Source organism: Hyla sarda, chromosome 1 (genome assembly GCF_029499605.1).
Source record: "Hyla sarda isolate aHylSar1 chromosome 1, aHylSar1.hap1, whole genome shotgun sequence".
NCBI lineage: Eukaryota > Metazoa > Chordata > Amphibia > Anura > Hylidae > Hyla > Hyla sarda.
The window spans coordinates 20,123,343-20,139,097 of NC_079189.1; the positions used below are offsets into that span (position 1 = coordinate 20,123,343).

At 42.0% G+C, this 15,755-nt stretch overlaps 1 protein-coding gene across 4 annotated transcripts in view; it reads right to left on the reverse strand.

Moving 5' to 3' along the window:
- Window positions 1–2,954: 2,954 nt before the first annotated feature.
- The window catches only part of LOC130320731 (extracellular calcium-sensing receptor-like), a 64,963-nt gene continuing 52,162 nt past the window's right edge, over window positions 2,955–15,755 (reverse strand). For all 4 annotated transcript variants that reach the window (XR_008866810.1, XR_008866713.1, XR_008866759.1 and 1 more), the window contains one exon: window positions 2,955–3,965. Coding sequence is in view for 1 of the 4 variants with exons in the window: in XM_056553030.1 (XP_056409005.1) it covers window positions 3,897–3,965 (69 nt within the window). In the remaining 3 variants the exon portion in view is untranslated. The remainder of the gene's footprint in view (window positions 3,966–15,755) is intronic.

The window sequence follows — 15,755 nt, forward strand, 5'->3', positions numbered from 1 at the left end:
TTAATAATACAACACTTTAGAATACAGACCCAGCTTCAGCTAGACTCAGTCAGAGCAGGGCTCACAGAGTTTCCCAGTTAGTTTTATACACCTGAGAGCAGTTAATCAATTAACCCCTCCCCCAGGTGTGCTACAGACAGGAGGGGAAAAAAAAAATGCAAGGGCTATGCAACCGCTGGAGACACCCTGTTTGGAAAACAATGATCCACAGTATACTTAGCACATGAACTTCTGCTTATAAAACTTCTCAAATGTAACACTTAATAATACAACACTTTAGAATACAGACCCAGCTTCAGCTAGACTCAGTCAGAGCAGCATTGATTCTGACCACACATTACAAAGTACTATACATCGGAAACTAACATCTACGAACAGCCTCCTGAGGTGGGAGAGCTGCCACCCGGGCCCCCTCAAAAGGGGGATCCCAAAGGGGCAGTTCTTACGCCTCAGGAGGAATTGTTCAAGGACAAAAGACTACAAGAGAGAGGCCCGAGACATGACGGCACGATTTCGGGAGAGGGGTTATCCCCAACACATCCTCACTCAGGCATATAGAGAGGCATCTGCCAGATCACGCACCGAGCTCCTTAGCCTCAAACCACCTACAGAAGCTACAATGCAACCAGCCAGAATTATTGCCACATATGATAAATTAGCAACACCAATACGGGATATCATCAATCATCATTGGGAAATTCTGAGAATGGACCCTGACTTGCAAGAAATAGTGGGAACAAAGCCAGAGATCACCTACAGAAGAGGAAAAAGCCTGGGTGATCTACTGGTACACAGCCATCTAGATAATCTGAATTTACAGGGTCAGACGTGGCTAAACAAACAGAAACCACCACAAGGCTGTTTTCAGTGTGGCCATTGTCGCGCTTGTCAAAATGTCTGCAAGACAGCGATGGTCCCTACTTCTACCTATGGGATCAAACAGTTCATCAACTGCTCCACCGTGTCTGTGATCTATGTAGCTGTATGCACATGCCCTATGCTTTATGTTGGTAAAACCATCCGCCCTTTCAAAAAACGAATATTGGAGCATATAGGTGACATACGGCACTCACGTGATACACCAGTAGCAATCCATGTCAATACAGTACACGGAGGAGCAGTCGGTGATATCAAATTTGTGGGCATTGAGAGAATAATCCCTTCAGAAAGAAAGGGCAACCTTGATAGGTTGCTCTTACAAAAAGAGTGTAGATGGATCTACAATTTGAATTCCATCTCACCATGGGGGTTAAATGAACAATTACAATTTGCTTGTTTCTTATAGTGCGACATGGGTGTTCCTGTTGAGGTGACCACTAGGCAGTTAGGGACGACCTTAGTAGGTCGGACAGGAGTAATTACTCACCTCCTCCCCCTAGAGAGGGTATTATAGATACAGAGTAGGAGGTTCCTGTGCGGGACCGCCCTTTTTAGGGCGGCCCCCCCGCCTAGGCCTAGGGTCGACTCTATAGGGTATAATAGGGTAAGGATAGGTTCCCTAGGGCCCCATCAACCACTGTCAACATCCCCATAGGGCTATCCATCCCCCCCATGTCGCTTACATAATTACACCCTGAACAAAATATATACAAAATTAGCTTTGGTGCGTGATCTGGCTGATCCCTAATACCTTATCTAATAACCTAATCAAACATTACTTTTTTGACACACCTTATTGGAATATAATGAGCTCTCTAGCACATTCAGGTACAAATAGTGAGCCATCATTCATCAAACTTGCCCTTAAATCTAATGATTCAATTCCCTACTATGCAGCATACCTGATCTAATATAGTGATATACCAATGTTGGGATCCGCCGTTGGGGATTCACTAACTTCACTTGTTAACTTAACTGTCACTCCCGGCATCTGCTTTCATTGGTGTCAGCGTGGCGTGTGTTTGTTTACAATAGTTACGCACGCCCATCTGGTTGCGTCACAGAGGGCGGTGCGCGCCGCGCTGAATAAAGCAGCCCTGCCGGCGGAAGTGACGACAGACGCCACATCTCACCGCATCAGGTGAGAGTGTCCGGACACTTCCGGCACCCAGCGGAGAGCGGGGACGCGTCTAAGCACTCTGCTTACAACTAACCGTGAGTTGCATACAGTCTGTTAGAACACAGTACTGGTCTATCTCTCCACAGGGAATATGTTCAACATCGATACCCTCATTTTTTTGCAGGTGGAGATCACGGAGGCAGATTGCCCCAGACTGCAACTATATACCACGTGTGACTACTAGGGAAAGCCTATATTATTTCTCCCCACAGGTTCCTAAGCTGTATAGGCTCCGAATGAGCAAATACTGTAGGGATAGAAGAAATATTCTTTTTTACAGGCACCCATGTTAACTTATGTGATATTATTATCTATCATGATAGCGGTCTGATCATTGAGCTAGAATTTTCTTTTAGCTGTAATTGTGGAGCTAGTAGGGATATAACAATCCTCTAGCATATTATTTATATGATCACTGTCTATACCTCCTGAGGACACCTGCTCAGTACCAGCAGGTAGAAACGCGTTGTGGTTTAAACTATTATCACCCTGTGGTGTGCATGTGCCGCCTAGGGTGATTGGTTGCACTGGACTGGCTGGGCCCTGCAGAGGCCAGTGTAGACCAATGATACTAGTGATCTAACAAATATCATTTACACATCACTAAACACTAAAAATAACTTTTTTAGCATTTTTGATAAGTTAAAAGCTAAGTTTTATATAAGCACATCCCTGGCACTTAGTATTTGCCCTATATATTTGCTATAACTTTCACCCTGTGTTGATTTAAATCACCCAGTGGTGTACATGCAATATTAGTTGCCATCTATATACATCCTTATGATGTTGTTGGTACTATTTTGAACTTTGTACTGCTCTTTTCTTTTAAGTGTTAGTAATACTAATTGTCTCCATTCATGACAATAGGAATTGTATTTATACTTAACACAGCCTATAGACTATATTTAATAAAATATTTGTACAAAAGAAATGTTATCATTAGAACAATAGATGACAAAGGAACAGATATATTAGCAGAACGATATATATCTATGAAATATTCACATAACACGTCTCTGTACCAAGTGTCCTTTACTGATCACGTCAGGCTCCATCAGGATATTGTAACATTTAGGTAGAAACATGCAGATCAATATTCCTCCCCCTGAGGCCAATATGGCAAATATCTCTACAATGACCATGTGTTTCCCTGTACTGCTCAGATAGGCCGGGATGGCACCGATCCAGACACTGCAGAACACCAGCATGCTGAAGGTGATGTACTTGGCTTCATTATAGATATCAGGTAATGTCCTCACCATGAAAGCTAGAACAAAACTCACAGCTGCCAGAAACCCCATATAACCCAACATGAGGTAAAAGGCCAAGACAGACCCTTCATTACACTGAATGATGATCTTCCCAGGATAATCCAGGTTAAGCTCTTGATATGGAGGAGACAATGACAACCAGATAACGGCATTCAGGATCTGAAGAGATGAACAGACCAACACTACAGAATAAGGAAGCTTTACCCCCACACACTTTCTCCAGGAGCTGTCTGGTCTGGTGGCCTTGAATGCTATGCAGACTATGATGGTCTTGGCCAGGACAGAAGACACGACTACTGTGAAGAAGATCCCAAAGAAGATTTGTCTCAGCATGCAGGTTATATCCACTGGACGACCGATGAATAGAAACACACAGAGTAAACTGAACATGAGAGAGGTCAGGAGAATGAAGCTTAGGTTCTGGTTATTGGCTCTGACAATGGGAGATTTCCAGAATAAAGTGAATATTCCAATTATAAATACAGTTATAAGAGAGAATAATATGGAGATGATGGAGAAGACTGAAGAAACAACATCAGATTCATATGACAGAAACTCATAATCCCTCACAACACAATTGTTTCTTCCCTCATTTGGCCATTCATCTTCAGGACATCTCTGGCAATTTTCACTATCTATGGATAAAAAGAAGCATAGTTATCATTCTCTCCTCCTGGATTTATTTGCTGGATCAGCCTCATAGTCTGGTCAGTACTCCCTGATGTTACTTCCTGCTGGAACCTGTTGCTCTAGTATCATGTGTGGTTTTCCAGTTTTATATAAAACAGTGCACAGGAGACCCATGAAATGTCTGTCAATGTACTGCTCCATTGTGTGCGCTAATCTACCTGTGTCTACCTTAGTATTGCTTGTCCGGATCTCAATTTGTCTAACTATAATTCTTCTTGATGATTCCTTTGCTTGTTATTAGTTGTTGCTTTTGGAAATTTTGAGGGATCTACACTCCTTCAGGAAAGCCCATACTTTATAATGAACTTAAATTTGAAGAAGGTATAATCCCTTTGGACACCGAGCAATTTACAGCTTAAAAATGCCTAGTAGAGTGAGGAACTGCATGGTAGAGAGTCAGACAGATCCACTTACCATTGCCCAATTATCAGAAAGGTTCCCCTTTGTAGATAGTTTTTTAGACATCATACCAGACTGTTCCCATGTGCCTATGATGCCTGATGAATAGTGGGACTGTTATGCCTTAATTTTTAACCCCTAAGGAAGGAGCGTTTTTCTGTTTTGGCACTTTCCTTTTTTCTTCCTGACTTTTAAAAAATCATAACCCTTTCAATTTTGCATCTAAAAATCCATTTGATGGCTTATTTTTTTGCCACCAATTCTACTTTGTAATGAAATTGGTCATTTTACCCCAAAATCTACAGCGTAACGGAAAAAAAAATTGTTGTACAACAAAATGGAAGAAAAAACACCATTTTGTAAATTTAGGGGGCTTCCGTTTCTACGCAGTACATTTTTCGGTAAAAATTGCACCTTATCTTTATTTTCTAGGTTCATACGGTTAAAATGATCCCCTACTTATATAGGTTTGATTTTGTATTACTTCTGAAAAAAATCATAACTGCATGCAGGAAAATGTATACGTTTAAAATTGTCCTCTTCTGACCCCTAAAACTTTTTTATTTTTCCACATACAGGGCAGTGTGATTGCGCCGTGATCTGAAGTTTTTAGCAGTACCATTTTTGTTTTGATCTGACTTTTTGATCGCTTTTTATTCATTTGTTTTATGGTATAAAAAGTGACCAGAAATTAGCTATTTTGGACTTTGGATTTTTTTTGCACGTACGCCATTAACCATGCAGTTTAACTAACGATACATTTTTATACTTCGAACATTTACACACGCGGCAATAACACATATGCTTAGTTTTATTTACACAGTTTTTTTTTAATAGGATAAGGGGGACTGATTCAAACTTTTATTAGGGAAAGGGTTAAATTAGCTTTATTAACTCTTTAAAAAACTTTTTCTGCAGTGTTATAGCTCCCATAGGGGGCTATAACACTTCACACATTGATCTTTTACACAGATCACTGCAAAGCCATAGCTTTGCCTTGATCAGTGTTATCGGCTGTTGATTGCTCAAGCCTGAATTTCAGGCTTGGAGCAATCAATCGACGATCAAACGCGCAAGAGACAGGTGAGGGGACCTCCTGCTGCGTCCTAGGTTTTCAGGACATCGCAATTTTATCCTGATGGTCCCGATCAGCCCGACTGAGCAGCCGGGATGCTTTTACTTTCCCTTTTAGATGCGGCAATCCACTTTGATCACGCGTATAAGGGGTTAATGCCAGACATCCGCCCGATTGGCGATGTCCGGCATTAGCGTGGGTCCCGGTTGCTTATACAACCGGGACCCACCGGGTAAGATGCGCGCTCACCTCGTGAGCACGCATTATGGGGTAGATTTATCAAAACCTGTCCAGGGGGGGAAAAAAGTTGACCAGTTGGCCATAGCAACCAATCAGATTTCGTCTTTTATTTTTCAAAGGCCCTTTCAAAAATTAAAGAAGCAATCTGATTGGTTGCTATGGGCAACTCAGTAACTTTGCCTCTAGACAGGTTTTGATAAATCTCCCCCTATATCTGGGGATGCGCATATGTACGTTCATTAACGTCCACATGCGCTAAGGGGTTAAAGAGTACCTGTCATATCCCACAAAAAAGTTATGTTACCCAGTACCTAATCCTAATCATGTACATTTTATTTTCATGTATCTAGCAACTACATATCTTCCACAAATATCTTTTTTATGTTGCTCAATTGGTATGACATTCTGTGCCATGGAGGGGGCATACCCTAATTCTACATGACTCATCTTCCTCCCCGAGTCTGCTGTGCTGTGCTGGGTCTCTTCATCCAATCACTGCAGGCTGTTCTGTAAACCCCTTCTCTATGTTTTTAGACAGGAGTCTGATAGACAGGACAGAAGTGAGCACAGAGGAGTGCCAGACCAACATTTACTTCCTATGCTTCAGCTGGGACAAAGATCACGCTAAACCCGGACATGATTATGTTCGGAATGATATGGGAAACCCTAGTAGTCTGCTTTATTAAGCCATGCTTTCTGGGGTATTTGCTATTTAGTCTCCTGGGAAAAGCCTTGGTCAATGATATCTTGGCTGCTGGCAATTTAGATCCCTTAATGGTTCATGTGCAGTTGTAATATGGGATTGGATATAAGATGACTATATTAAATGATAATTCTGCTATAGAAAAATGGAGGTTCTTAGCATACAATCTGATCAGATAGTGTGCATCATAGAAACATAGAATGTGTCGGCAGATAAGAACCATTTGGCCCATCTAGTCTGCCCAATAATCTGAATACTAAGAATAGTCCCTGGCCCTATCTTATATGAAGGATAGCCTTATGCTTATCCCATGCAGGTTTAAACTCCTTTACTGTATTTGCAGCGACCACTTCTGCAAGAAGGCTATTCCATGCATCCACTACTCTCTAAGTAAAGTAATACTTCCTGACATTACTTTTACACCTTTGCCCCCTCTAAAAGAAGAAAAACTACCCCAAGAGGACATAGTTTTAAATTAAATATGCTCTCCTCCTTTACCGTGTTGATTCCCTTTATGTATTTAAAAGTCTCTATCATATCCCCTCTGTCTCTTCTTTCTTCCAACTATACATGTTAAAGTCCTTTAACCTTTCCTGGTAAGTTTTACCCTGCAATCCATGTACTAGTTTAGTAGCTCTTCTTAGAACTCCCTCTAGAGTATCTATATCCTTCTGGAGATACGGCCTCCAGTACTGCACACAATACTCCAAATGAGGTCTCACCAGTGCTCTGTACAGCGGCATGAGCACTTCTCTCTCTCTACTGCTTATACCTCTCCCTATACATCCAAGCATTCTGCTAGTGTTTCCTGCTGCTCTATTACATTGTCTTCCTACCTCTAAGTCTTCTGAAATAATTACTCCTATATCCCTTCCCTCAGATACTGAGGTCAGGACTGTGTCAAATATTCTATAGGGTTTTTCCGCCCCAGGTGCATTATCTTGCACTTATCCACATTAAATTTCATTTGCCAGAGTTCTGACCATTCTTCTAGCTTGCCTAAATCCTTTTCCATTTGGCGGATCCCTCCAGGAACATCAACCCTGTTACATATCTTTGTGTCATCAGCAAAAAGACATACCTTACCATTGAGACCTTCTGTAATATCACTAATGAAGATATTAAACAATATTGGTCCCAGTACAGATCCCTGAGGTACCCCACTGGTGACAAGATCTTGCTCTGAATATTCTCTATTGACTACAACCCTCTGTCTGTTACTCAGCCACTGCCTAATCCACTCAACAATATGGGAGTCCAAGCTCAATGACTGCAGTTTATTGATAAATCTTCTATGTGGGACAGTGTCAAAAGCCTTACCAAAATCTAGATATGCGATGTCTACTGCCCCTCCGCCATCTATTATTTTAGCCACCCAGTCAAAAAAAATCAATAAGATTTGTTTCACATGATCTCCCTGAAGTAAACCCATGTTGTTTTTCATCTTGCAATCCATGAGATTTTAGATGTTCCACAATCCTATCCTTTAGTAGGGTTTCCATTAATTTCCCCACTATTGATGTCAGACTTACTGGCCTATAGTTACTTTATTCCTCCCTACTACCTTTCTTGTGAATGGGCACATCATTTGCTAATTTCCAATCTTCCGGGACGACTACTGTTACCATTGATTGGTTAAATAAATCTGTTAACGGTTTTGCTAGCTCACCACTAAGCTCTTTTAATAATTTTGGGTGTATCCCATCAGGCCCCTGCAATTTATTTTTCTTCACTTTAGACAGCAAACGTAGAACCTCTTCCTCTGTAAAGACACATGCATCAAATGATTCCTTAGTCTTCCTTTCTAATGGAGGTTCTTTTCCTTCTTTTTCTTCTGTAAAAACTGAACAGAAGTATTCATTAAGGCAGTCAGTTAGCCCCTTATTCTCTTCTACATACCTTCCTTCCTTTGTTTTTAATTTAGTTATTCCTTGTTTTAATTTCCTTTTTTCAATTACATATTTGAAGAACATCTTATTCCCTTTTTTTACAGACTTAGCTTGTTTTTCTTCTGCCTGCACTGTAGAAGTTCTTATAACTTGCTTGGACTCTTTCTGCCTAGTCTTGTAGATTTCCCTATCTTCATTGCTCAGGTTTTTTTTTTATAATTACTAAATGCTAGTTTTTTGTTTTTTTATGATTTTGGCCACTTCTGCTGAGTACCACAGTGGTCTCTTCCTTTTTCTGCTTTTACTGACAAGTCTAATGAAAATTTCTGTTCCCTTCAATAAAGCGCTTTTCAAGTAGTCCCATTTCTCCTGAACTCCATGTAGTTTGTTCCAGTCTGATAGGGACTCATTTATGACTAATCTCATTTTAAAAAGTCTGTTTTTCTAAAATCTAAAGCTTTAGTTTTGTGTGGTGTGACTCCTTCACTGTTCTTATATTAAACCACACTGATTGTGATCACTAGATCCCAAGCTTTCACCAACTGTAAATCAAATACAAGATCCCCATTTGTGAATACCAAATCCAAAATGGCCTCCCTCCGGGTTGGCTCCTCAACCACTTGTTGTAGAGATAATCCTAGTAGGAAATTTAGAATATCTGTACTCCTGACAGAATGAGCTTTTTTGGTTTTCCAGTTTATATCTGGAAGATTGAAGTCTCCCATAATGATAACTTTTCCTTTCATTGTCATTTTAGATATTTCTTCAACTAGTAGATCATCTACTTCTTTAACTTGGCCAGGTGGTCTATATATCACACCTACACGAGTTACTGCATGATTATCAAACTGCAACGTAACCCAAACTGACTCTATGGTTGCCTCACTAACTTGTATTATGTTAAATTTAATGCTATCTTCCACATATAGGGCCACTCCTCCTCCTTTCTTGCCTTCTCTGTCTCTTCTGTATAAAGTGTACCCTGGTATGGATATGTCCCAGTCATTCCTTTCATTAAACCATGTCTCAGTAACAGCCACTAAATCTACATTCTCAGATACCATTATTGACCCAAGTTCATTGATTTTATTACCTAAACTGTGGGCATTTGTAGACAGGACTCTGAGCTTGTCATTTCTTAACCTCTGTGCTACTGACATGTTCTGGTATTGTTTCGGGGGGCAAGTGGATTTTCACTCTTTTGCCCCCCATCCTAGTTTAAATACCATGCCACTACTTGCCTCATGAAGAGCCCTGTCTGGGCTAGAAATGCCTTATTGTATGCGTAGCATCCTTCTACAAATAAAACTAAATGTTTTGGATCCTGTCAGTTCAGCGCCTCGAGTGAAGTCCAGTTTTTTCCTTGGTTCAATACACGCTACTGTTCTGCATTTGACTGCAATTTCTGCTGGTGATCAAGCTTCCGAACGCAGGAGGGACCAGGTGGCCGCGTTCTCTTACTACATTAAAGGTATACTCTGGTGGAAAACATTTTTTTAATCAACTTGTGCCAGAAAGTTAAACAGATTTGTAAATTACTTCTAGTAAAAAATATTTATCCTTCCAGTACTTATTAGCAGCTCTATATTACAGAGAAAGTTCTTTTGTTTTTGGATTTCTTTTTTTTTCTGTCCACAGTGCTCTCTGCTGACACCTCGCTGCTGTCCGTATCAGGAACTGTTCAGAACAGGAGCAAATCCCTATAGCAAACCTCTGCTGCTCTGGACAGTTCCTCATACAGAGAGAGGTGTCAGCAGAGAGCACTGTGAACAGAAAAACAAAGAAATCCAAAAACAAAAGAACTTTCTCCGTAATATGCAGCCACTTATAAGTACTGGAAGGATAAATATTTTTTTTATAGAAGTAATTTACAAATCTGTTTAACTTTCTGGCACCAGTTGATGGAAAAAAAAAGTGTTTTCCACCGGAATACCCCTTTAATGTTAATTCAGATGTTATGTATTTAGCATAACATATCAAGGAAGGTGCCATCCATCTCACCTTTTTTCTGGCTTACCATCTTTGATGATCTGCACTAGGTGTGCAACTTTTTCGTTTTTTCTTTTTCATATCCCACTACAGTAAGGTGACCTGATCAGATTGACTCTACACTTTAGAAATTTCTTTCTTGAGGTTGCACTAAGTCTACAAATTATAGGCATGTGGGATCCAGTTACTGCCTGCTTAACACTATCCTGGAGGATGGTAGAAGTGCACAACCAAAATGAATGCAGCCACTCCAAAACATACAATACATAAAAATTGGACAGCACTGTGGAAAGGCCTGGACTGACTTTTAGCTCTATGATGCTCTAGTGATGACTTAGTGGCTGCAGCTTACTGTTCTTACTAGACAGTACGTGATGATGCTTCTGTAACATCGGCCAGGTATAAGGGCATCCCTAGGCTATCCATAACCTCCACGATCTGCCCTAAATGACCGATTCTCAATTTGGCAATGGTCCCTACTCTCGATAAATTGTAGAGCATAACAATAAAGAAAGCAATAACAAAAACACAGTACATAAGTCATAGAGCAGGTTAGGACACAGGGGGTTAAACAGGCGCAGAAAAGGGAACAATAACAAGACACCGGGAATAAACAAACAGATAAAAAGAGGTTAGGCAAGCCAAGTCAAAACCAAGATAGGGACATGGTACAGAATCAAAAGGGTATAAGGGTCAGGTCACAAGCCAAAGTAATAAATGCAGAGTACACAGTAAATACAGAACAGGTACAAGAAAGAACCTTTATTACAGGCATTGAGGCCATTGGTTCATCGTCCTTGCCCTCTGATTAACCTGAGCCTTGTCACGGTAACAGATTATGATGTAGCTAAAAATATGAGAAGTTGAAACCAGAGGCAGACACATCTGTTGCAACTAAACTTTAACACCCTATATGTGCTGAGTCAAGTGCTTCCTGCCTATAGTTCTGCTTTCATAGCACTAAGGGAAAAAAAAATAAAAAAATAATAATAATTATGTATATATTTGTGGTCGGTGCTATAGCGAGCCTACCTAACTAAAACTAACTCAGCTAAGACTAGGCAGTCTGAATTGTGCCATATACTGCCGCGTAAGGGTACACCTTGGAAAATAAGAGGGCATACCTTAAAAAGGAATAGAAAAAGAGAGGGGAGGGCAGGGTGGGACAACGCGAGAGCCGTGGCGTACTGACCGAGGGGAGCCGCGACTTTTAAGAGTGAGTACCGCCCCTCCCACAAACACAGGTTAAATGAGTAAATCAATTAACCTTCGCACTTGTGGTCGGTGCTATAGAATAGCGAGCCTTCCTAACTAAAACTAACTCAGCTAAGACTAGGCAGTCTGAATTGTGCCATATACTGCCGCGTAAGGGTACACCTTGGAAAATAAGAGGGCAAAACTCAGATATCAACACACAAATCTTTATTAGGCATTACATTACAAGTGATTCAAAAGCATATTGCATCTCCACCTTCGGGTTAGGAACATAACGCATATACGCGCTGGACTTCCAGCGACCTAACTTCCTGATGACATGAGCAGGAACGCCATGACGAGAGGCCAATGCTGCTGCCCCTATCCGAAGCGAATGGCCGGATATAACTGAAGCATCGTGACCTAAGGATTTAACTAAAACACGTAAATAACGTACAAGAACTGAGGAAGTAAGAGCAGCATTATCAAACAATAACAGCGGGCTCCCTAGACTGTCGTGAACATGGAGAGCAAGTAATGCGTTGAAGACCAACACTGGACACCACTTGTGAGAGGTTTTAAAATATTTAACGTGCACCTCCTGACCGGGAAATGATGTCTTCGTGTCGCGCAACACGAGAGTGAAATCATCCGTGGCTCGCTGCAATTGCCCAAACTTGAGAAACGGTGCGGTGCTAGTTTTGCACGTGAACTCGCCCGGTCTCAGAAAGCCGTAATAACCTAAGAAGAGGGCTGCCTTTAGTGTCAAACTATTACGTAAACCAAACGGGGAGTGATCCAAGGCATCTGCCAGCTGCCTAAATAGAGACCCTGAAATGGGCTGCCTACCTGGAGGCTTTGGTACTCTGCTCTTAGCAACCCCTTTAAGGGCAGCCTTGACTGCATGCGATGTAAACAATGACGCCCTATCCGGGAACTTCAAGGTAACAAAGTGTTGTATGCCTGCCAAATAGATTTTTATGGTGTTATATGCCAGCCGTAAGGAGGAGTGGCAAAACCCTATAAAGGCTAAAAGAAAAGACACAGAAAGGAAGTCGTCATGCGGGTGAGACTGACAGAATTTGGTAAACAGATTAAAGGCCGTACGATAAACTTTCAGAGTGTTACGGGAAAGTGAACTATTAATCAAATCCTGACCGACAGACATATAGGCAATTAATTCAAAATCAAATCGTGGAACGCTGGAACCGTGCATCCTGACGGATCGGCCTCTGGCATCACCTGGAAGAAGAGTGCAAAATTGAACCTAGATAGTGCATCAGCAGCCGTATTTCTAACACCATCTATATGAGCACTAGAGAAGTGAAAATTATGCGACAATGACAACCATACTAGTTTACGCATCAAAGACATAACCTGTGGGGATGTGGATCTACCTTTGAGTAGAATATTCACCGTAGCTTTATTGTCAGAAACGAACAGAACTGACTTCCTAAACCATAGATGACCCCACACACCGGCAGCTGCAACTATAGGGTACAACTCGAACAATGCTGATGACCTGCTAAAACCTGGAGACAGGAATACTTCGGTTGGCCAAGCACTAGCCAACCAATGGTTTTCCCAAATAGCTGCAAAACCCACTGAGGAGGAGGCATCAGAGAAAACTAGAGGAGAGGCATTGTCGATACCAGGGGTGAACAAGGATACCCCATTCCAGTCAGCCAAGAACGTATGCCACATGGCGAAATCAGCAAGCGCGTGTTTGTCAAACATGACTACATCGTTTTGGCCAGGTACAGAATTCATAGCGTCTAACAACCTGGACACAAAACTCCTACCCTGTGGAATTACACGCATGGCAAAGTTCAGCATGCCGAGAATGGATTGGAGTTGTACCTTAGTCACCCTGGGTGAATTGGCAAGAACATGCATGGTCTGTCTAATACGTGAGAGCTTGTCAAACGGTAATCTGGCTTCCATGGCCTGTGTGTCCAGAATAATACCTAAAAAGGTCAGTGACTTGCAAGGGCCCTCAACTTTTTTATCTGACACCGGAACAGCCAGTTGCTGAAATACTGCTAACGAGGTCTTCAAATCTCTGGGGCACTCATTACCCGGTTCAATAAACAAAAAGTCGTCCAAGTAGTGGATAACATGGGAACAGTCGAACCTGTTTTCCAAGAGCCAGTGTAGGGACTGTGCAAATTTATAAAACAACCAAGGACTGCTTCTAGCACCAAAAGTTAATTTCACAGCAAAATAATACTTATCACGCCACCTAATACCGTGCCACTTCCATAACTGAGGCAAAATGGGCAGGAGCTTAAAGGCATCAGATATGTCGATCTTGGACAGCCACGTGTTACCGCCCATGCTCAGGATGACCGCTATTGCCTCATCTATGGAAGCATATTTCAAGTAAAATTCTCCTGCGGGGATAAGAGAATTTAAGCTAGGTGTGTGTGAAGAGTAAGGGGTGGACAAATCATAAATTAAACGTAGTTTATTGCTGAATTTCCCAGCCACCAACCCTAGTGGACTTACTCTCCAAACGTCAAAGGTGGGCTCATCAAACGGACCAATGACAAAACCCTTGTCTACTTCTGCTTGTAACAGGGTATCTACAACCATAGGGTCCCTTAGAGCAGAACGTAAATTGTCACACTCATACGTAGCAGAGGGTAAAGTAACAAAACCTGTATGGAAACCTGACCGGAAACCATTAAGCAAAAATTGAACAAAACTCTTATCTGGGTGATCAGCGGGAAAATATTCTAAACAGAAGACATCTATCACAGCTAGTCATGCTTTCGACTTTTGTGAACAACTGGACTTAGGATGGGCTCTGAAACAGACTGCGCAAACATGTAAAAGTCTACACTGGTTATAATTGCAAGACCCCAAATTGTAATTATTGCAGATTTGCGATTTACCGAGATATTTAATGGGTCTACCTAGTTTGTCAATCAAGCCGGCCTGTTTCTGATTCCTAGGCTGAAATGTGGGTGAGGACGTACCGGGAGTCACTTCAGCTGGGGAATTAACGGTATTACACCACTCGGTGGTATGGGTGATGGATTGACACCGAGAGCAAACTGGGACTTTAAGACCTGCAAAATGATTGCAAAAAATCTCGGTGTCAACCAACGCCCAATTGACTGTGTAGTTATACTGTACTAGAGCAGCCGCAGCCTTAGCTGAAAGCAATTTATGATAATCATAAAACGTGGACCCACCATATTTATGAGCTAATTCTGTTACTTTGTACAGATACATATCAAGCTCTTCACGTCTCTCTGGCCTGACTGAGCACAAGACGTCACGATAGATGGCGAACGCCATACTGAATTCAGCTAGTGTAAGCTTGCGACTTAACCTAACGTCCTTAGCTTTCAGGATCACTGACACCTCACCACAAGCAATAGTCTTGTTCTCGGAAACATTGTGAAATGCAATAAGCAAGGAAGCGAGGTTAACGTGCTTACCATCGAGAATGTCCTTCTTCAGATTAGCCGGAATGAAATGAGCTGGTGCGATATATTAGGCACGAGCATGTCAGGTCCAATCGGTAACACTGAAACCTGTGGAGTAGCAGGAACCTGAGGGGGAACGGACGTCTGCGTAACGGCATGAACCGAACCAACTACTGGGGCAGAAGCGGGAACTTCTGAATTCTTGCACTCCAAAGTGTCAACTCTAGAACACAGCGAGTTAATTAAAGTATGCAACTGCAGGATGGACGTATTAAGTGTCTGCATGGACACTTCTCCGCTGCTAGTGCCTGCTTGATCACAAAGTCCTGACTGCTCCGAGACCAATAAACAATAAAGTTCCGCCTTGCGGGCAGTGGCCGGGAACGAGATGCCTTTGCGGACGAGTTCAGCCGTCAGCTTGGGAATAGTCCAGTTGCGAAGTGAGGGGACGCTTCCCAGATCCGACGTTCTAGCGACGTTGACCAGAACAGAGGCTGCATCTTCAATGTCTGAAGCGTGAGACATTTCTGAAAATTAGACACATAACAATCAAACCCTGACACCGGAAGGCAGCAGCCCACCACAGGGAAATTCACCTATCAGCGCAAGACCAACTTGGAACCAAAGCCACGGATGCCACACAACAGTAGTGAAGGAACTAAGTCTAAAACGTAATTAAACTAGAAAGTGAAGGGTGACGTGTAGTGACGAAAAGATGTTAATTGCATGCTACGTGAGAGTCACTCGTGACAAACGAAGCCCTGGCCCAGAGACGTGGTGGGTAGGGGGTAAAGGCATACCCAAGGACG